Here is a 21,613-nt window from a genome sequence, read left to right as displayed (position 1 = left end):
CTGAGCTTTCGAGAGGAGGTGACACCTACAGATGCGGAATACCCCAATTCAAGTACCGCAAGCATCTGAATGGCGCCAGTGCCTACATCTGTACCCTCTCCCTCTCTCCCCTTTACCGCATCTGTGCAAGACAGGAAAGACAGGCAACTCCACCAATCAGCAGGCTGCCCCAGGAACCTCACCCCGCCTCTCTAGCCGCATTATGCTGAGGCGCGCAGCCCCCTTTACCCATCCGCTCCTCCCCTACTCCAAGCCAGGCAGTCTAGTGGATTGAGCATGCCCAGCACCTTTACTGCTGCGTCTCACTGCAAACAACCTGCAGTGCTGGAGAGCGGGAGGCTGAGAGGGTTCCTGGCTTAGGAAAAGAGGTGGAAAACTAGAACCGCCCATGGCTAGAGTAGAATGGCTTTAAGCACTGGGAGCAACGTCACATTTGTAGGTCTTTAATGCCGGTTGGGCTAGACAGGGACACCCTGCTTGATTTATAGGTCATCTTAAAAAGAAAAAGAAAAAAAAAAACTTTGGGGAGCGTCTGCTTGTGGTGAGACTAAGAAATAGGCTTTGCAAAGAGGCTGCTGACCCGTTTTCATCAAGAAGTACCCATTTTCCTGTGCAGCCTAGCCACTTATCCTTGTCTCCCACTTATCCTTGTGGTCAAGGTTAAAAGTGTATAGGGTCGTCTAATGCTCGTGCAAACTATGAAACAAACATCTGCTAACATATACACAGTAAGGGTGTACACTTAGGAACTCTCTGAAGGTCCTTTACATCTTTAAAAAAAATCACAAATAGACTTACGAATGTGATAAGGGGTGCCAGGTTTCCTCCAGCCCCCGCCCCCCACCTTTTGCACTAACTAACCCTTAAGTGTGAATCCCTCTTCACCTGCATGAAGGAAGAGAAATGGTGACTTTTACATTTTATTTCCTTAGTGATCAGCGGCTAATAGTGCCAGGTGTGAGATCCCAGGTCGCGATTCCGAGAGACCCTAACCTAGCCAACAGTCATTGCCCTTGGGCGTCCCTCTCTGTTTCTTCCAGGTGCTTCACCACGGTACGTCCGGAGATTCCAGGTGGAAGACTGGCTCAGAAGTCCTTTAGAAAATCTTACAAAAATGTAGATCTCCCTACCAGGGCCTCTCACCCAGACACCGACATCCAGCTGCCTCCCGGGGGTCGCCTTTACCTGTTGGGTGAGAGCTAGCAGGTCACCCGCGTCCCCTCCGCCCCAGCGCCCCCACCCTCTCGGGGCTCTGCAGCCGCAGTGCACCCCCCCTCTCACTGCCCCCTCCCTCACTCCTGCGTCTTCCCCAGATCCCCCCCTCCCGTTTTCCCAGACTCCCCTCCTGCTTTCCGGTAGCCACCCAAACAAGCCTGCCCTCCCGCCGCGGGGATTCCTACGGGCCGGGGGCGCTCTGGGTGGCACGGGCGTGGGAGACACAGCGCCCCGGGCTCTGCCGGCCACGCAGGGGCGCTGCCCGAGCGCTGCAGCAAAGGGCCAGCGCGGGCGCCTCTGCGGCACGGCCAGGGGGTGGAGAGGGGCGGGCGTGGGGCGGGCTCGGCCCGGAATGTAGAGCGAGCAGGGAGAGGGAGAGAGACCCGGGCTGGAGCCTCCCGGCGGCGGCCAGGCTGCTGAGCGCAGAGGCTCCGTCACGTGTTTTGCTCCTCTGGAGTGAGACGGCGGCGCGGTCTGAAGAGGGCCAGCGCGCGGTGCCAGCCGCCGCAGCCGCCGCTTGTTTTGGTTGGGGCTCTCGGCAACTCTCCGAGGAGGAGGAAGGAGGAGGGAGGAGGAGGAGGGAGGAGAAGGAGGGAGGAGGAGAGAAGTAACTGCAGCGGCTGCGCCTCGGGAGGACCGGGCGTCTTCCCCGATCTCTTCCCAAACCTCCCCCGCTCCCCGCCTCCCTCCCTCGTCCCCTCCCCTCCTCCCTTGCGGACTGGAGCTAGGGGCAGGGATGAGCCTGTCCCTCTGGACCGTCCCCTGCTCCCCCAGCTGCCCAGTAGCGTTGCGCGTGGAAAAGCCACTTTCCCCGCCCGCCGAGATGGGCTCGAGTGCGGGCTGCAGAGGACGCGTCCTCGGGCGGCAGCAGCAGCAGCAGCAGCAGCAACAGCCGCAGCGCCGCGGTCTCTGCGATTGAGCTGGTATTTGGGCGGCTGGTGGCGACGGGGACGGTTGAAGGGTGGGAGGAGGCAGAGGAGGAGGAGGAGAAGGAGGAGGGAGAACCCGGTGCAACGTTGGGACTTGGCAGCCCGCCTCCCCCTGCCCAAGGATATTTAATTTGCCTCGGGAATCGCTACTTCCAGAGGGGAACTCGGGAGGGAAGGCGCGCGCGCCTAGAGAGCCAAGCGGGGACTCCTCGGGCCATCGCTGCCTCCCTACATCGGACTCGACCAGGGGCGGCAAGGGATGCACCATAGCTCCTTCTCTGCTGCAGGGACTGGGGGAGACATAGTCCTCGGAAGATTGCGGCTGCACTCACCCTAGACCCACTGCCCTTCCCTCTGGGCATGAAACGCCCTTAAACTCGGATCAGGCTATCTTCCTTGGCGCAGTTACCTCGTCCTTCGGCTGCCCCTCCCCAGCTCCAGGAACAGCGTGAATTTTGGAGTCAGAATTTCTGCGAGCTTCCTCCAGCCCGGAGTGCATGTGCGGGGCCGCACTGAGAAGCCACCCCTCACCCAGTTTTTCAACACCTCCCTCTGCTCCGCAGCAGCATGGCGAGCCCTCCGGATACCGATGGCTTCTCAGACGTGCGCAAGGTGGGCTACCTGCGCAAGCCCAAGAGTATGCATAAGCGCTTTTTCGTGCTGCGGGCGGCCAGCGAGGCCGGGGGCCCAGCGCGCCTGGAGTATTATGAGAACGAGAAGAAGTGGCGGCACAAGTCGAGCGCCCCCAAACGCTCGATCCCCCTCGAGAGCTGTTTCAACATCAACAAGCGGGCTGACTCCAAGAACAAGCACCTGGTGGCTCTCTACACCCGAGACGAACACTTTGCCATTGCCGCGGATAGCGAGGCTGAGCAAGACAGCTGGTACCAGGCTCTTCTGCAGCTGCATAATCGGGCAAAGGCCCACCATGACGGGGCTGGAGGAGGCTGCGGCGGTAGCTGCAGCGGCAGCTCTGGCGTTGGAGAGGCAGGGGAGGACTTGAGCTATGACACGGGTCCAGGACCCGCGTTCAAGGAGGTCTGGCAGGTTATCCTGAAACCCAAGGGCCTGGGTCAGACAAAGAACCTGATTGGCATCTACCGCCTCTGCCTGACCAGCAAGACCATCAGCTTTGTGAAGCTGAACTCCGAGGCAGCCGCTGTGGTGCTGCAGCTGATGAATATCAGACGCTGTGGCCACTCAGAGAACTTCTTCTTCATCGAGGTGGGGCGTTCCGCTGTGACAGGGCCTGGCGAGTTCTGGATGCAAGTGGATGACTCCGTGGTGGCCCAGAACATGCATGAGACCATTCTAGAGGCAATGAGGGCCATGAGCGATGAGTTTCGCCCTCGCAGCAAAAGCCAGTCTTCATCCAGTTGCTCCAACCCCATCAGCGTTCCCCTGCGCAGGCACCATCTCAACAACCCTCCACCCAGCCAGGTGGGACTGACTCGGAGATCTCGAACTGAGAGCATCACTGCCACCTCCCCTGCCAGTATGGTGGGTGGGAAACCAGGTTCCTTCCGGGTGCGTGCCTCCAGCGATGGCGAAGGCACCATGTCCCGTCCAGCATCAGTGGATGGCAGTCCTGTGAGCCCTAGCACCAACAGGACCCACGCCCATCGGCATCGAGGCAGCTCCAGGCTGCACCCCCCACTCAACCACAGCCGCTCCATCCCCATGCCTTCTTCTAGATGCTCACCTTCAGCCACCAGCCCAGTGAGTCTGTCATCTAGTAGTACCAGTGGCCATGGCTCCACTTCAGACTGTCTCTTCCCGAGGCGCTCTAGTGCTTCCGTGTCCGGTTCGCCTAGCGATGGCGGTTTCATCTCTTCTGATGAGTATGGTTCTAGTCCCTGCGATTTCCGAAGTTCCTTCCGCAGTGTCACCCCAGATTCCCTGGGGCACACCCCACCAGCCAGGGGTGAGGAGGAGCTGAGCAATTATATCTGCATGGGTGGCAAGGGAGCCTCCACCTTGGCTGCTCCCAATGGCCACTACATTTTGTCTAGGGGTGGCAACGGCCATCGCTACATCCCAGGTGCTAACTTGGGGACAAGCCCAGCGCTGCCTGGAGATGAAGCCGCGGGTGCAGCAGATCTGGATAACCGGTTTCGAAAGAGAACTCACTCCGCAGGCACATCTCCTACCATTTCCCATCAGAAGACCCCCTCACAGTCTTCAGTGGCTTCTATTGAGGAATATACAGAGATGATGCCCGCTGCCTACCCACCAGGAGGTGGCAGTGGAGGCCGACTGCCCGGCTACCGGCATTCCGCCTTCGTGCCCACCCACTCCTATCCCGAAGAGGGTCTAGAGATGCACCACTTGGAACGTCGTGGAGGCCACCACCGTCCAGACACCTCCAACCTCCACACTGATGATGGCTATATGCCCATGTCTCCTGGGGTGGCTCCAGTGCCCAGCAACCGCAAAGGAAATGGGGACTATATGCCCATGAGCCCCAAGAGTGTATCTGCCCCACAGCAGATCATTAACCCCATCAGACGCCACCCACAGAGAGTGGACCCCAATGGCTACATGATGATGTCACCCAGTGGTAGTTGCTCCCCTGACATTGGAGGTGGGTCCAGCAGCAGTAGCAGCATCAGCGCAGCCCCTTCTGGGAGCAGCTATGGGAAGCCATGGACAAATGGAGTAGGGGGGCACCATACTCATGCCCTTCCTCATGCCAAACCTCCTGTTGAGAGTGGTGGCGGTAAGCTCTTGCCTTGCACAGGTGACTACATGAACATGTCCCCAGTGGGAGATTCCAACACCAGCAGCCCCTCAGAATGCTACTATGGCCCAGAAGATCCCCAGCACAAGCCGGTCCTCTCTTACTACTCATTGCCAAGGTCCTTTAAGCACACCCAGCGCCCTGGAGAGCCAGAGGAGGGTGCCAGGCACCAGCATCTTCGTCTCTCTTCTAGCTCTGGACGCCTTCGCTATACCGCAACTGCCGAAGATTCCTCCTCTTCTACCAGCAGCGACAGTCTGGGTGGGGGTTACTGTGGGGCTAGGCCAGAGTCAAGCCTCACACATCCCCACCACCATGTCTTGCAGCCCCACCTGCCTCGAAAGGTAGACACAGCTGCACAGACCAACAGCCGCCTGGCTCGACCCACAAGGCTGTCCTTGGGGGATCCCAAGGCAAGCACCTTACCCCGGGTTCGAGAGCAGCAACAGCAGCAGCAGTCTTCCCTGCACCCTCCCGAGCCCAAAAGCCCAGGAGAATATGTGAATATTGAATTCGGGAGCGGCCAGCCTGGCTATTTAGCTGGCCCTGCAACTTCCCGTAGCTCTCCTTCAGTTCGATGTCCACCCCAGCTCCACCCAGCTCCTAGAGAAGAGACTGGCTCGGAAGAGTACATGAACATGGACTTGGGGCCAGGCCGGAGGGCAACCTGGCAGGAGAGTGGTGGAGTTGAGTTGGGCAGAATAGGCCCTGCACCTCCGGGGTCTGCTACGGTTTGCAGGCCAACCCGTTCGGTGCCAAATAGCCGTGGTGACTACATGACCATGCAGATAGGTTGTCCTCGTCAAAGCTATGTGGATACCTCACCAGTGGCCCCAGTCAGCTATGCTGACATGCGGACAGGCATTGCTGCAGAGAAGGCGAGCCTGCCTAGACCCACAGGAGCTGCTCCTCCTCCATCCTCCACAGCCTCTTCTTCTGTTACACCTCAAGGAGCCACCGCTGAGCAAGCTACTCACTCTTCCTTGCTGGGAGGCCCTCAGGGACCTGGGGGCATGAGTGCATTCACCAGGGTGAACCTCAGTCCCAACCATAACCAGAGTGCCAAAGTGATTCGCGCAGACACTCAAGGGTGCCGGAGGAGGCATAGCTCTGAGACCTTCTCAGCACCTACTCGGGCTGGCAATACGGTGCCCTTTGGAGCAGGGGCTGCAGTAGGGGGCAGCGGCGGTGGTGGTGGTGGCGGCAGTGAGGATGTAAAACGCCACAGCTCTGCATCCTTTGAGAATGTGTGGCTGAGACCTGGGGATCTAGGGGGAGTCTCCAAGGAGTCGGCTCCAGTGTGTGGGGCTGCTGGGGGTTTGGAGAAGAGTCTTAACTACATAGACCTGGATTTGGCCAAGGAGCGCTCTCAGGACTGCCCCTCTCAACAGCAGTCCCTACCACCCCCTCCCCCTCACCAGCCCTTAGGCAGCAATGAGGGCAACTCCCCAAGACGCTCCAGTGAGGATTTAAGCAACTATGCCAGCATCAGCTTCCAGAAGCAGCCAGAGGATCGTCAATAGCGTAACTGGACATCACAGCAGGTGCGTTTTTATGGTGGCAAAGTCAGAAGACAAAAGTGCTTTTACCATGGGGTGCTTGAGTTCTGTTCCTTCCCCTCCTTCTCTTCCCACTCCTTCCCACAGTGTCCTTGGGGAGGATACTTTTTCAGGAGGTGTGGGGGTGGGGTGGGGAAGGGTCAGGGTACACAGATGCTCACCTCGCATTGACACCTGGCAGATAGTCAAAGAACTGTGTTTGGAGCAGCCACAGAAGGGCTTCTCTCTGAGAATCCCCAAGTGTAGAACTCGCCAAACTTAACGTTCTATCAAATCAGTTCTAAGGTTTGACGAGTTCCTTCCTAGGACTCATTCTCTTTTATCCCGAAGTCTTCTTTTGACGAAATATTAAGGCCAGCTCCTCCCTAGCAGGGACAATTCTACCAAAAATACTAGCTAATACCGAGGCTGGAAAGCTCTCCTTTTAAGATCCTTTCTCAGAGTTCTGAAGGGCAAGCTTACCGAGTGGCCCTGTGCACTTTTGTTCTGTGATTTCACAGTACCAAAGCAATTGTAAACAGCAGTGACTTAGACCCGAGCTCTCTTAAAAAGATTCACCAGTAAGAGCTTTTTAGGCACAAGTGTTTTATTTATAGAGAAATCTTTACCTCTCTCTGATCTCCAAAGAAAGTAATTGTGGGGCACATTTTCTTCTTGTTCTTGTACTAGGAATCATGAAATGTTTTTCACACACGGACCTACCATTTTTCAGGCATGGTTGCTTTTGTACAGAATATGCAATAAACACCACACGCCTGGGACCCTTGGGAGTTCGCCCCAGCCTGTTTGCCCTGTAGTTCCTTTACTTGTATTGAGGCATCACACATACGTTTGGGGGGCTATTTTTCTGTAAGATTACTACCATTTCTTTAGTAAAATGAACGGGCACTTGGTCAGGGGAAAGAGGGTGTTTGTTCTGGTGTGTGTTGAGTGACAGGGCAAACCTGTGTATTCTCCATCTGTAGGGTTTTTGTTTTTCTTTAAGTTTATGAATAGATGCCTCAGAGATGTTGAAAGTTGGCCTTAGGTCATCTGTGGCCAAGGCTGTATTGGAAATGAGAAACATTTGTAATAGAAAGTTAGTTCTGTGAGCCTGTTTTCTGGTGGTCATTGTGGGTAGAGGAGAGGAGTGTCATTCCCAGATAATGTGATGAGTTGGCAAATCAGAACTTTCCAGAATTGGAAGCAGTTGATTCTGACAAACTGATTACCTCATGGATTTTATATATGCTTCACAGGAGGAGTACTGAAAAGCATTTATTCTTCTTAATAAGGCTCTTTTTAAGAAAATAATTTGTGCCTTGGGCTTTCATCAATAGGAACTAATAATAAAGAACAGGAAGAATAATAAACTGATTATGTGGTCAAAATGGTCCTGATTCTGCTTCCAACATTTAACATTCACTATTTTGTAGGACCAAATGGAGGTACATGAACATTAAAACCCAAGTTTTATGTGGTATGTTAAAAAAGCACCTACTGGATTTGTTACTTATTTCAATGTTTGCTTTCATTACTGGGACACAGATTTTTTTTTTTTTTGTATTGTTTGCCAACATAAAATTCTTGTTTATTTCTAACATGGCTTTTGAGGGTTGGGACTCCTGCAATACTTGCATTGTCAAACTGCATACTTCATAAAGTAGGAGGAACACGAAGCAAACAGATCCAGTAAAATAGGAGATGAAGGAAAAAAGAACGCACACACCCCCATTTACTTTCTTACTTCCTATAAATTTGGTTTTACAAAATAAAATAAGCAGTGTTTTGTCTTTGGAGGAAATGAAGTGACCAAATGGAATGCACCCTCATTGTTTTATAAGGGTATTTAAAAGAAAACCCTGATTATGTAGAGAACACACACACAAATACACACCCCACAAAAATCCTTCCCCTCCCTGAACTTTAATGCGTAGCTTTTCATTTTTAACTTTCTTAGGGAAAAATATGATAATCCAGAAAAATCAGTCATGTCTGTTACAGAATAGCAATAGATCATTCTTTGCAAATGACAGAAGCAGGCTTGTACAATGTGTACGGAAATTTTAAGAGAGAGTGTGTGTGTGTGTTGTGTGCTTTAAGCAGAGCACCTAGTGTTGCTTGGTGCTGTACACCCTCAATTGTGCTTGCTTTTTCTAAGTTTAAAGGTTTTGTTTGCTAGTCAGTTATCATCAGAGGCCGAGCAGAATCAGATCTGCTAGTGGCAAACAGCTTCTGCTTACCGTGAGTTTATCAGTTAGCTGTTTTAACCTCCCCTGCCTTGCTGTCCTGCTACTTCGCTTGTCTTAGGAAAAACAAAAAAACCAAACAAACCTGAAACAAGGTTAAAGGAATACAGTTGCCACAAGGGGTGTGTGTGTGTGTGTGTGTGTGTGTGTGTGTGTGTGTGTGTATGTGTGTGTGTGTGTGTGTGTGTGTGCGTGCGCGCGCGCGCGCGCCAGGCGTTCTCTGAGCCCCTCTTTTAAACATCTCAGCTTGTTTACTTTGTTTCAATGTCAGCTCAAGGAGAGCCATTTGTGAAGCATTTAGCTCCCTTGCACAGGATTTGACAGATTGAACAACAATCTTTTCCGTGTCTCTTTTCTCTGATGCATGTCAGGGTCACCTCCAACTAACTTAGTTCTGAACTGCTAGATTGTGTTGTGGAAAGAGCACCCCTTTCTCCCCATTCCCTTTGTCCCCACCTCCTAGTGCATGGTCCAGTCAATAGTACAGTCATTGTGGCCTACTGTCTGCACTGGGTTAACACAGAGCCCAAAGTGGAAAGCTAAAAGGACCTCCTAGGCTTCAGCATGCCCATCTAGATACCTTTAACCAGCATTTGCCTTAGATTTGACTTTACTGTTGAAACTGAAGCTTGGCAGACAGAGCACACTTTTGCTGACACAGACTGGAGTCATCCCTTCGGGTTTTTTTGTTTTTGTTTTTGTTTTTTTTTTTTTCATCCTTTTGTTAAGGCCCCTCTAAAAAGAGGATTTTACCATTCGTTTCAGTCCCTGTTTTTCCTTACTGCGACCTCCAGGATTCCATGCTTCCACAGCTGCCTCTCTTTCCCCCCTTCCCGCGATGCTCCCTGCCCCCTGGCCTTTGGAGCTGGCGCGGACCCGCGAGCCCTGGCACTTTCCCTTTTCCTGGGTTCACCTCCGCTTCCTGCCTGCCCCCTCTTTGCTTGGCTCTGGACCCCCCTCTTCCAAGACCCCTCCCGCCCCGGGTGAGAGAGACAGCCCCGGAGGCCCTCCAGGCTCCCGCCCCCGCCTGGCTCGGTCCTCGGGGATACAGGGCCCCTTCCCAGGCCTCGAGGTTGGCGGTAGCAGCCGAGCCTCCGCCCCTTAGGACGGCGGGCCGGGCGCCGGGTGCCGATTGGCTCCTGTAAGAGCCAATCAGCATGAGTGATGGCCGGGGCGGGGGCGGGGTAGGCTGGGGCCTCGCTGGGAAAGCTCGCTCACCCTTGTGGGTGCTGCAGAGCTCATCCAGGTCCTTCCGCCCCCAAGTCTAAGATGCGATGCGCTCCGTCTCTATAGCATCTCTGCCAGACTCATAAGAATGAAAAACACTCCGCAGCGGGCTGACGGAGGCCGGAAACACCACACTTCCTCTTCTTTTTAATTGAGGAAAAAAAAAAAAATCAGGCCGTGACCATGTGACATACCCCATTTTGTTTTCCTCCTGTTTTTACTATGGTTTACTACGATGCTGTTCCTTCACCTTCCCGTCTCCAGTCTGCACGCAGGAGCGAGTGGCAGACAGCACATGGTGTGGAATTGACAGAGCTAGGTCATGGTTCTCACATTTATGTTTCTTGCTAAAAGGGAGAAGGACACACAAAGGTTGTTAAAGGGTCATTCAGGGAGAAAGACTGCTTTTCCTTGAAAGAGCCCGAGGCTCTTTCCAGTAACTAACAATATACACTTTATTGAGCACCTGCTGTTTACAAAGCACATGAGCTGGATAAGATCAAGGAAAATTGATCTTCCCCACCCCCTTGTGAAGGAACTCAGGAGTGTAGGCTACAGCTTGCACATTGCATCTTCTGAATCATTAGAACGCTAGAAGACAATATGGGGTACCCCTTTACCAAGATTTTGAGAAAGAATGACTGTATTTTTCAGATATTTGTTTTTGGCCAGGTTCTCAACAGGGCAGTCTGGGCTGGTTTTAAGGCTTGTTCTAATTGTACTGTGCCCTCATTAAAAATTTTCACAAGACGTGTTATTGGTATAAGGAATGGGAAAGATACGAAAGGAAGAAAATAAGAAATCTATAAAAGTGTTTTCTCCCTTCCCCTAACCTCTAGTGCTTCTCGGTAGCCACCATCCTTCTCCATCGCTGACTCCTAGGCCACAGGGGTAGTGTTCTTCTGAGATGCCCATGGGAAAAGCACAGGTAAAACACGGTATAGGGACAGCTCCGGTGTGAAAGGACTCAGGTGTCTTGTGAGCAGAGGAAGAACGGCAGCATCTAACTTTTTATTTCCTTATGATTTTAAAAATATATCTCCATGTAGTAACCGTCTATTTGAATACCTCTAACACTGCCTTACAGGAAAAAAACCAAAAAAACAAATAAACAAACAAACAAAAAAAAAACTTGAGCTCCAAACGAGCATGCTGCTTTTATTTTTCAATCTTTTTTTTTTTCTTTCGGCTTATCAAAATTCCTGGAAAATCACTTTGCGCTATCTTGAATGAGGCAATGGAAAATAAGCTGCTCCTGGGAGTGAGGTCTGGTGTTGTAGCCTCGTGACCTTGATCAAGTCACTTAGTTTCCCTGGGTCTGTTTCCTCATCAGTAACTGGAGAAGTCTGTTCCACGTCGTTCTAATCCTTCTTTGCAGCTCTAAACATAGGGGTGTTTTGGAGCAAATGACTGATACTCTTAATGAGTCATCTGTCCTGAGCTTGTTTCTCCAGAAGCAGTAGTTGGGGCCATGGTTCAGTGCATGGGGGTGTCCTCACCACTTCTTTTACCTCCATGTCCTCTGTCTAGGCACATGGAGGCCTGGAAGGAAGGCTTTTTGACTTAGGATTGGTTTTTTGACCTTTCTTATTGGGAAAGGGCATTTTCATGTTTTAATGGACTTTAAGGCAAAGCCCTCTGATTGTATTTATTGACATGTTTGAAGTCATCTTCAGACTGGATTGGTCTCCTCATGTCTCATTTAAAAATAAACTCTCCCATGGGTATGCAAGTCATCTGGAGTTTTCTGCTTTCCCACTTCACCTATCAGGAGCACCACACTCCTGTAGCAGTGTAGGTCAGGCTGTAACCAATGGAGACCCGTGATATTGCTCAACATTTCTTCTGTTCAGAATCTCCTCCTTCTTGTAGGTAGTTATTTTTATGGATAGTTTTTCTTATTTGTAGCATCAGAATTCTCCAGTGAGATAACCTTTCTAGAGAGTGGACAAGAGACCTGAGAACCTCACCTGAGATCTATAGTCTGTTTTTCTATATGGTTTTTTTTTTTTTTGGTACAATTTAATTTTTCTCCATTAGACATATGAAACAGTTTCTTTTCTTGTAGGTAAAGTGTGTGCTGTCTCAGGACTTTAGAATTTAGAATGTGCTTTAGAATTTTGGAGTGCTTAGATGAGCTATTAATATATGTATTCTGTTGACTGATCCAACAATATCTTGGCTTTGGAGTTATCAGTATATTTAGAAGCTCCCATGATATTCACATTTCTACATGGGCTTCATAAGTCACTAGAATAATAGTTTGTATATTTTTCATTTAGAACTATTTTCCTATATTCCTTCTATAGTCAGATTTCTTTCTTTCTCTTTCTTTCTTTCTTTCTTTCTTTCTTTCTTTCTTTCTTTCTTTCTTCCTTTCTCTTATTCTTTTTCTTTCTCTTCCTCTTCTTTCTCCTCCTCTTCCTCCTCCTCCTCCTCCTCCTCCTCCTCCTCCTCCTCCTTCTTCTTCTTCTTCTTTCTCTCTCTCTCTCTCTCTCTCTCTCTCTCTGGTGGTTTTTTGAGATAGGGTTTCTCTGTGTAACAGAGTTCTGGCTGTCTTGGACTTGATTTGTAGACCAGGCTGGCCTTGAACTCACAGAGATCTGCCTGCCCCTGCTTCCAAAGTGCTGGAATTAAAGGTGTATGCTACCATGGCTGGCTATAGTCAGATTTCTTAGCTGAGTTGGAAATAAATGGTTCCTTTTATTGTGATGGGTTAGTAATAGTAGAACCTTGCAGATCTAAGGTTCTGTTTTGTTTTAAAGAAATCCTTTTCCTCAATTATTTCCTTATGTTAGAGTGCTCCTGGAAATAGCATTCAATGAAAATGACATGATTTGTGACCCTTTTTTATACTAGTATTTTTTTGGGGGGGGGTCTTTAAAAATAATAAGTATTCTCTCACATTTATAGTTAGGTGTTTGATTTATTATTTATTGTATTACCTCATAGATCCATAACTACATGGCCAACTTTATAAACTCTTTTTAAAATGTTATGTTTGGAAAATGTTTAAGAAGCACAATCACATGTAGTTTTTAGGAGAATCACATCTTAGTGTTGCATAATTAATTCCAATGCACTTTGGCCTAATGTGAAATCATTTAGGAAATGAGTAGCAGGCTATTTGAAGTGGTAGGCTCATAAGCATCATCAGCTGGCATCTACTTTTGTCTTATAGAAATGGCAGTATCTTTACCAATCTTAACTCATAGAAAAGGGGAGATGACAGAGGAGACCAGACTAAGTGACTTGTAGCCACAGTGAAAGACTTCTTTTCCATTTTGATAAGATTCTTGCTACAGGCTCTGCTTGTTGAAGTAAATTTGGCCAAATGCCATTTGTATGTTTTCTGTGAGTCACTGATCTTTAAATAACAAAGTTTTAAAAATAGTGGGTTTATATAGACAAGGCCGTACATCCCTTCAGCCCCTGGACTGTGCCTCCATTGCCAATGGCAGGTGAATGTAATGCTAAGGTCAGAGGTTAACTTAATTATGTCAGTCTTCCACAGAGAGGGATCTAGTGGTTTCATTTCTGTATCCCAAGTGCTTTGTTGCCTGAGTTGAACTGTCTTCTATGCTCCCTATACCACTTCATGTTTTAATCTTGTTTCTTGCAGTTCTGTGTTGTGTATGTATCCTCCTGGCCCATTGTTTGTTTGACCAAGTGTTCTCTGATGCATGCTCTCCGATCTACCCTGACATAATCAGGTCATGTCACTATCAGTATTGTTTAGTCTTTAGAATGTGAAGTAATCAAAGAGCCGTGACTTCATTTCAAATGTGTGTTGTATTGCAAACACATTATGTCTTGCATGGGAAGTTCTAATCCTTGTTTTCAGGAAAGATGTGGAACAGGTTCAGTTGTTTTAAAAATCAACATTAAAAAAATAATAATGGTGGGGCCAACAAGAGGGCTCAGTGAGTAGAAAAAGTGCTTGCTGTCCAAGCCTGACAGATGATCTCTGTTTGGGAGCTGGAACCCTCAGTGATAGGAGAGACTGGGCTTCCAAAAGTTATCCTCTGACCTCCACACACGCACTTGCACTTACACACAGACAGACAGACAGACACACACACCATACATATACACAACAATAAGAAAATAACAACTTTACTACTAATGAAACATAGTGGATACTTGCAGACCATTAGAAGACTTGTGTAACTCAGCTGACCTCCATCTCATCCAAAGATCCCATCTCTGTTCACTCTTAACTTACTTGGAGGTCTCAATATGTAAATACTCTCGAATTTCATGAGCTGTGGAGATAATCATATCTTCAGTTGCTGTGGCGTGTGTCTGTGGTGTGTGTGTGTGTGTGTGTGTGTGTGTGTGTGTGTTTGCGCACATGTGGGAGTAAAAGAGTTTGATGTTGGGCATCTTTTTTAAACGCTCTCCATCCTATTACTTGAGACAGGGTTGAGTTCACTGCATCAGATAGAGTAGCTGCTCATCAGGCCTCAGGGATGCTCCTGTCTCTGGCTCCCCAGTCCTGGGAATCTAAGCTTGTCCTGCTTTTTGCTCATGAGAAGTAGAGCTCAAACTCAGGTCTTCATTCTTGCACACAAGCGCTTTGTCAACTGAAGTGTCTCCCCAGCCCCAGTAGCCAGAAGACCTTTAACAGCTCCTGTATAGTCTTTAAAACTACCTATTTGCCAGTTACAACATAAATCGATTGCTGTCGGCCAAACAGGCCCCTGGCCACAGCTGTTCTTCTTCCTCCTTTCTTCTTCCTTGGTAAACATCGTTGAACACTAGTACTTTTCAAGCGAGTGAGGCTAGATATGTAGCTATAGAGAAGGCTAGATATGGAGCTATAGAGAAGACACTGTGAAGAAGAAAGCTCCAAAGTAGTTAACAAATTTCTTTTGATATAATTTATCTGGGACAAAGAAAAGTTAAAATTCAGAATGTGTAATCCATGTAAGCAGCAATTTTCATAACTCTGTAGAGTTTAAGAGCTTTTTAAAACAACCAAAATAACTGTGACTTTCCTCTTTGGCAGCAAAACAAGATACTCAGTTATTTGGTGAGGCTGTTGAACTTGTCATCTGAAAAAGTGGCCCATCTTCATGAAGACAGGAAGAAAGCAAGTGATAGGTATCTTTGGTTTAGATCTTTAGTCCAAATGCAGCAGGAAGGAGAGGGTCCAGCCTGAAATGAATGGAGCTTGAAAGTCAGATCTGTTAGTGGTTGGTTGACCTCAGGAAGCATAAAAGCTGCAAAAGAAATTATAATCCTTTGTATCTTAGTTTTTCTGTTAAGGGACTGCGTTCCTCCTTCAGGTGGGTTTAAGTGTTGTTTTGTTCTTTCCTGTTTTCAGTCCTGAGAGACTGGAATCCTCTGAACGATGTTTGCTTCTGGTTGGGAATGCAATGCCCTTTGAGATTTTCATCACTCTTTATTATTTTTAAATATGTGGTAGTTTCTCTGAAAACATTTTTTTTTTGAGGTCCCAGGTTCTATCAGACATCTCTGGGCCTCCTCATGTGATCTGTTTATGTACTTTTACCTCTAAAAATTTTAAGTACTAACATGAAAAGTGATATTTCATTGCAGCATTTCCATGCAAATATATGATTATTCTTTGTTCTTACACATCTTCTTCTCAGGCTTCCCTTCTCCATCCTCCTGCCTGACTCTTCCCAAGTAGTTCCCCTCTACTTACATGTCAGTGTATTCTCTTATGTTCTTTCTCTTCTTGCCTCTCTCTCCTTCCTCCTACACACACACACACACACACACACACACACACACACACACACTCCGAGAGGCAGAAGGAAGGGGAGAGGAGGCACTTGATTTTGTCTTTCTGTGTCTGGCTTGTTTCACTTAGCATTATGACCTCCAGTTCCACTATCCATTGGTTTAGTGATAGAGGCCCATGGTGATTCTTCTTTAGTTGTTAATAGTGCAACAGGAAACATGGTAATATTGACTTGAGTCCTTTGGGTTTATACCCAGGAGTAGTAAGGCTGAGTCATGTAGAAAATCCTATTTGTAGTTTTTTTGAGGCACCTCCAAAGTGACTTCCATAGTGCCTGTATTCCTTTACATTCTCACTAGTAATATATACAATGTTTTTCTTCTTTCTCCACATCCTCATCTATACTTGAGCCATTTGTTCTCTTGGTGGTAGCCATCTGGGCTGTTGGAGATGGAATGCCAGTGTAGTTCTCTTTTGTGTTTCTCTGATGGAAAAGGGTGTTGAACACTGTTTCAAATATGCATTGGCCAGTTGTATTTCATTTGAGAACTCTGTTCAGTTCCTTGACCCATTTATTGACTGAATCCTTTTCTGCTTTTAATTTTGCAGTTCTTTATGTAGTCACGACAGTCCCTGTCTGTTTATAGTTGATAAGGTCCACCTCCTCCCATTTTGTAGGCTGTCTTTTCACTCTGATGTTTGTTCCCTTCGATGTGAGTAACACTGTTTTTAAAATTGACACATGCTGGAGTGATGCCTCCACACTGCCTCCTCTTCCACAGGACCTGAGTTTAATTCCCAGCACCCACATGGTGGCTCACAACCATGCATAACTCAAGTTTTAAGGGATCCAGTGCTGACTTCTGGCCTCTGAGGGTACTGCATACTTGTGGTGCACAGACATGCATCCTGGCAAAACACTCATACACATTAAGCTATATGCATCCTTTTAGAAATTAAGATATGTCATACTTTTATATACTTTCATTTCAACAGTCTCTCTTTTCCTTTTGAAACTGAGTCTCCTTTCCACCTACTTCATTCATGGTTTCTTCTCAGGGCCACTAATGCTGCTGACTTTTGTTTATCTTCCAGAATTGAACTAGCTGTATAGACTCTCTTGAATTTTAGGTACAGAGAGTGTCTAGAGGTTGTGTTTAGTCCAGTAAAGATGAAAGACGTTGGTTAAGAAGTTGGTCCTGTGTTGAGACCAAAGGTCCCTAAGTTCCCAAACACTACAACTGCAGATGTTATCACTGTTCTTTCTTTGCTTGCTTGCCTGGTAGCACTCATGCTCTTGGTGCTCCTTGGATGGGATGGATTATAATTCTTCTCTGGGTATCGTGGGAGGCTAACTATAAAGGTGAAGGATTCCCGGGAGGGCTTTCTGGGCACAAGGGATCGTATTTTTGAGAGCTGGAGAGACAGGGTGCTTTTTACTGGAATCTTTTTTTATTTCTCTCATCTCATGTTCTGGGAGCAGTGTCTTTTTAGTATACAGCTGTACTCAGGATCACCATGGAACCAGAGTGGAATGTAGAGTACCTCTCCTATCCCCAGTGACAAATTGCTCAAACAGCTTCTAATTTGAACCAAAGTGAGACTTTATCTACTGTTTGAAACATATATGACTGACATCCATCTTTTTTTTTTTTTTTAACTGAGTGTGGTCCAGGACTGATGGAAATGAGATAGCTTATGTTACAAAAGAGAAACTTTCAAGAATATGAGAATGCATACTTATTCAGTGCTTATCAATATTTGCTCACCGTTGCTGACATTTCCTCATAAAAATATACTTATGGTAATTATGTTCATTTTCTTCTAGTTGTCTGGAATAAGTAGGAATGAAAAGTCTTACATGTGAAGTTACATATTTTCTTGGATATGGTATATGTGTTGTTTAGCTTTTGGAGTAAAACAAACCATTCTAAAACCAGATTCATTAAAATATCAAATATTTATTAAGTCTCAGTTCTGTGGGCTGCTATTTTTGACTCTACTGGGCAGTTCTTTTGCCTGTCTGCCTGGGTAGTCGGAGGTGAGGTAGAAGTTGCCCATCTTCAAATGATGCTCCAGGTAGTGCTTCCTGCTGATAGGGCCATACTCAGCGGAGGTTGATCAAGACTTCACCTGGTGTTAGGTGGATTTCACAGACAAGAGAACCAGTACTTGAGCATAAAGACTCTCTAGCTTCCTTGCCTGTCACATTTGGTCCTGTCCTGTTTTCTAAAGCCTAAGTCATACAGCCATGTCTAACTTTTACATTGTTCCTTGTGTCTGTATAACATGTATGTATGTATGTGTGTATGTATGTATGTATGTATGTATGTATGTATGTATGTGTACAATGTGCACACGTATGCCTATGTTTGCATGTTTGTGTGTGCAATAGTATTTAGAGGTCAGACGACAACCTCAAGTATTAGTTCATACCTTCCTTGTGTGTGGCAGGGTCAGACAGGGTCTCCTTGTCTTTTGCAGTGCGAACCAGACTAGCTGGCCTGTGAAATTTCTGTCTCACTCACCTTCCCATCCTGCCTCAGGAGAATTGTAGCTCCTAATACAGCCCAACCAAAATTAGAAAATTATTTAAAACTTAGGAAATTTTCTTTTTTAGGCAGTTGGGGGGGGGGGGAGGAGGCAGGGACTTGCTTGTACAGTTATAGCACATGAACTTTGTAGGTGACAACTTGTGTCACAAACTTGCAGATAGTCCTCAGGTGGCTGGCACAGTACCTAAGAGCCAAGGTGTCAATGGAAGGGAACCTAAAGGCAGAGACCCTCTTTTCTTCCCTCCCCTTCCCTTTTCTCCCTACCTTCCTCTCCTCCCCTTTCCAGTGGCTGACCTGCAGACCCAGGAAGTTGGACCAGATGAGAACCGGATTGTATGGGGAGAGGTGAGAGGCAAGGGCTGTAAAGGGACTTTTAAATGCATTGGAAGAGCCTAAATGCAGGTCCTGGAAGTACAGAGAAAGGGTTTGTAGGTCCTGGCAGTACAGAGATAGGGTTTGTTGAGTCTCAACCAGGGCAAATACTTTGCAGTGAACACTGCCCAGCCCTCCCAGCAGTCAGTGTTTACATTTTTCTCTTACCAGAATCACAAATGCCTTAAATGCTCTTGAGGTCAGAGAACAAAACAAAACAAAACAGGATGCTGTATAAAAATACATTTGATGGTGGGAGGGGATGGGCCTCTAGAGTATTATGTGCAGCTCCTTGAATTGGTGCTATTTATGCTGTGATTTTGGGGGCTCCCATCCACCCTTCCCTCCCACCTGCCCCCTTCCTCCCAATCCCAATGCACTTTCTGAATCGCAGCTAAGTGGTAACTCCCTTTCAAAGCAGGTCCCACTCCCCTGCTTAGGTTAAGGAATGTGTGTAAATATCATGCTTTTAAAAGAATGCATAACGAAATAATTGCTGAAGCTATTAATTGAATACCTTGGAAATCACTGAGAATATATTAAAAACCTTCTGCTTTGCCTAAACTTCGCCATTTGTCTGTGTGCCTCTGTGTGTGTGTGTATATGTGTGTGTGTGTGTGTGTGTGTGAGAGAGAGAGAGAGAGAGAGAGAGAGAGAGAGAATAGGGAAGAGGAGAGGGAGTGTGTGTGTGCTTGGGGGTTGGGAAGAAAGTTAAGTTAGGAGGTGGGAACTAGAGTGTAATGAAAAGGTAGCCTTCCTAAAACTAGGTCTTTAAAAAATATTTTGTAGCCTAAGCCTTTGGTCCCTCACAAGTCCCTACAAGGGACGACCTTCAGAAAGTGTGTGCGGGCTTGTTGTCTCTCTGCCTTTGAACTGGGTGAAGAATGTTTCTCGAGATGGAAAAATGAATGGCTGGTGCTTTTAGCCTGCAGCGTGAAACTCGCTGGAGGAATGTCTTTATGTTTTCAAAGCCTGCTTCTCACTCCAGTGTATTAGATGGGCACTTGAAAAGTGTCCTTGCATTGTCAAGCATGCCACACACACACACACACACACACACACACACACACACACACATACACACAAAGTCACCAAATTCGAGTTCATTCACTGGCTCCTTTTAGGTGGACTTTTTAACCACTGAGCCTCCTTTATAAGAATAGAGCTTCACTTGGCTCCCTTTTCACCCCACTGATAGGATTTACTGTTATTCATAGATCAGGGATTTTAGGTTCCCTTCCCCCTACTCAAGATGAATATTTAAAAAAAATAATGACAGAGGTACTTAGAAAACATCACTAAAGAGTTCTGAATAAATTTCCAGCATAAGTAAATTGTGTTTATGAATTATAAGTTAGAAAAAAATACATCTAAATGACCAGAAGGGCAGGGTAGCGTTTGATGTTGCAGGTTCGAGCATCCTTACCCCAGCCACTCTTTCAGAAAGATCTCCTTTTCTCGAGGTAAAGTGACAACTCTTATTCTTGTGTGGCTGCAGGCTTCCGGGCTTCTTTTCTTACTAAAAGTTGTGAGCTGTGTCTGAGTGGGCTCCATTGTCCCCAGTTGGTGCTCATAAAAACCCTTGTTAAATTGAAAACTTGTCATCAACAGTTCACAGAGGAACCTTTGATCACAGAAGGGGAAGAAAGGGTTTAGGAAAATCCCCTACAGAAACCAATCATGTGAATATATTTTAGAGACCCTAAATACGCTTTCATTTGTAAGACATTAAAAAAAAAGTTAGATTTAGTAATATATGTACTAAATGTAGGCAAAATGATGATAGTTTTATGGTCTAATATAGATGTGAAAATGTAGATAAGTTTTTTTTTTCTTTTTTTGACAAATGTCTCGTTTTGAAATTGCAATGTATCTTTTGTCTTGTGTGTGGGGTATGTGTGTACATGTTCTCATGTGGGGTGTGTGTGTGTGTGCGTGTGTGTGTGTGTGTGTGTAGACTACCTGACCAGTAAGCTCCAGGACCCCTCCCATTTCTGCCTTCTCAGTACTGGGATTGCAGATACATCCTGTCATGCTGGACTTTTTCCTGATGCTGGGGATCCAAACACTGGTTCCATTGCTTGTATGGCAACCATTTTACATACTGAGCCGTCTGTCTCCTCAGCCCCTGCAGTGTATCTTAAAGTCTTGGATCCTTCTCCTGTTTCCCAAACCATTCATTTGAAGATTGACAGAAACTCTGATGTGTTGTGACAAGATTTATTTCTCAGCTCCAACAGCACCTCATCAGCTCGTGTTCTATTAATATAGTTCTTCTGATGTTAATTGTAGCTCACTGATCTAGGTCACAGCGCACTATTCTTTCTTTTCACTGAGGTTTAAGAGAGTTCAGAAGCCCTAGGAGCGGCATGCTTCTTTCATCCCATCACTCTGGAGACAGAGGCAGGTGGATCTCTGTGCGTTGGGTGCTACCTTGGTCTACATAGTTTCTGGGCAGCCGGAGCTACACAGTGAGACCCCCGTCTCAGAACACAAACACATAGAAAGATATCAAACTTTAGAAGTAACAGTTGTATCAGTTACCTCTGTTTTTCAGTTACTCAGTTTGCAGTTCATAAATATACTTCTAATATGTCATTTTGCTTCATTCCTTTTGGGTATATTATTATCCATCAGACCCTCAGTTAAAATCCGTGGAGGGGGAGGGCTGGGCAAAGCTGTGAAGCTTAGATGAATCTGTCTGGCAGTATGGCCAGTGTGAGCATCAACTGTTTCCTTGGGTTCAGGAAACTGATCCCCATTGCTCAGATTCTAAGCTTTCTACTTTTGTTCCCTAGAATTCCATTCTGTATTTGCTTTTGAAGTTCAGTGAGTAACATGTTCAAAGTAATACAGTGTGTATTCTAGGCTCAATTGACAGCAATTCTTTCATAAGACATTATTTGAGGGCTGAGTCTGGTGGTTCAAGCCCAAATCCCAGCATTTGAGAAATAGAAGTAGGTGCATCTCTATGAGATCCAGGCCAGCTTGATCAACATTGTGAGTTCTAGACCAGCCAGGGTTATCTAGTGAGTCCCTACCTCAAAAATGGCCACTAAATAACATCATTTGGCA

General features: G+C 47.1%; 1 protein-coding gene across 1 annotated transcript in view; it reads left to right on the top strand.

The window, feature by feature from the left end:
* The first annotated feature begins 1,765 nt into the window (after positions 1–1,765).
* The window catches only part of Irs1 (insulin receptor substrate 1), a 58,335-nt gene continuing 38,487 nt past the window's right edge, over positions 1,766–21,613 (top strand). Inside the window, exon 1 of the mRNA NM_010570.4 lies at positions 1,766–6,428. Within this exon, the coding sequence (NP_034700.2) occupies positions 2,712–6,407 (3,696 nt within the window). The 5' untranslated portion in view covers positions 1,766–2,711 and the 3' untranslated portion in view covers positions 6,408–6,428. The remainder of the gene's footprint in view (positions 6,429–21,613) is intronic.

Source organism: Mus musculus, chromosome 1 (genome assembly GCF_000001635.26).
Source record: "Mus musculus strain C57BL/6J chromosome 1, GRCm38.p6 C57BL/6J".
NCBI classification, from domain to species: domain Eukaryota; kingdom Metazoa; phylum Chordata; class Mammalia; order Rodentia; family Muridae; genus Mus; species Mus musculus.
This window is presented reverse-complemented; position numbering and strand designations above follow the sequence as displayed.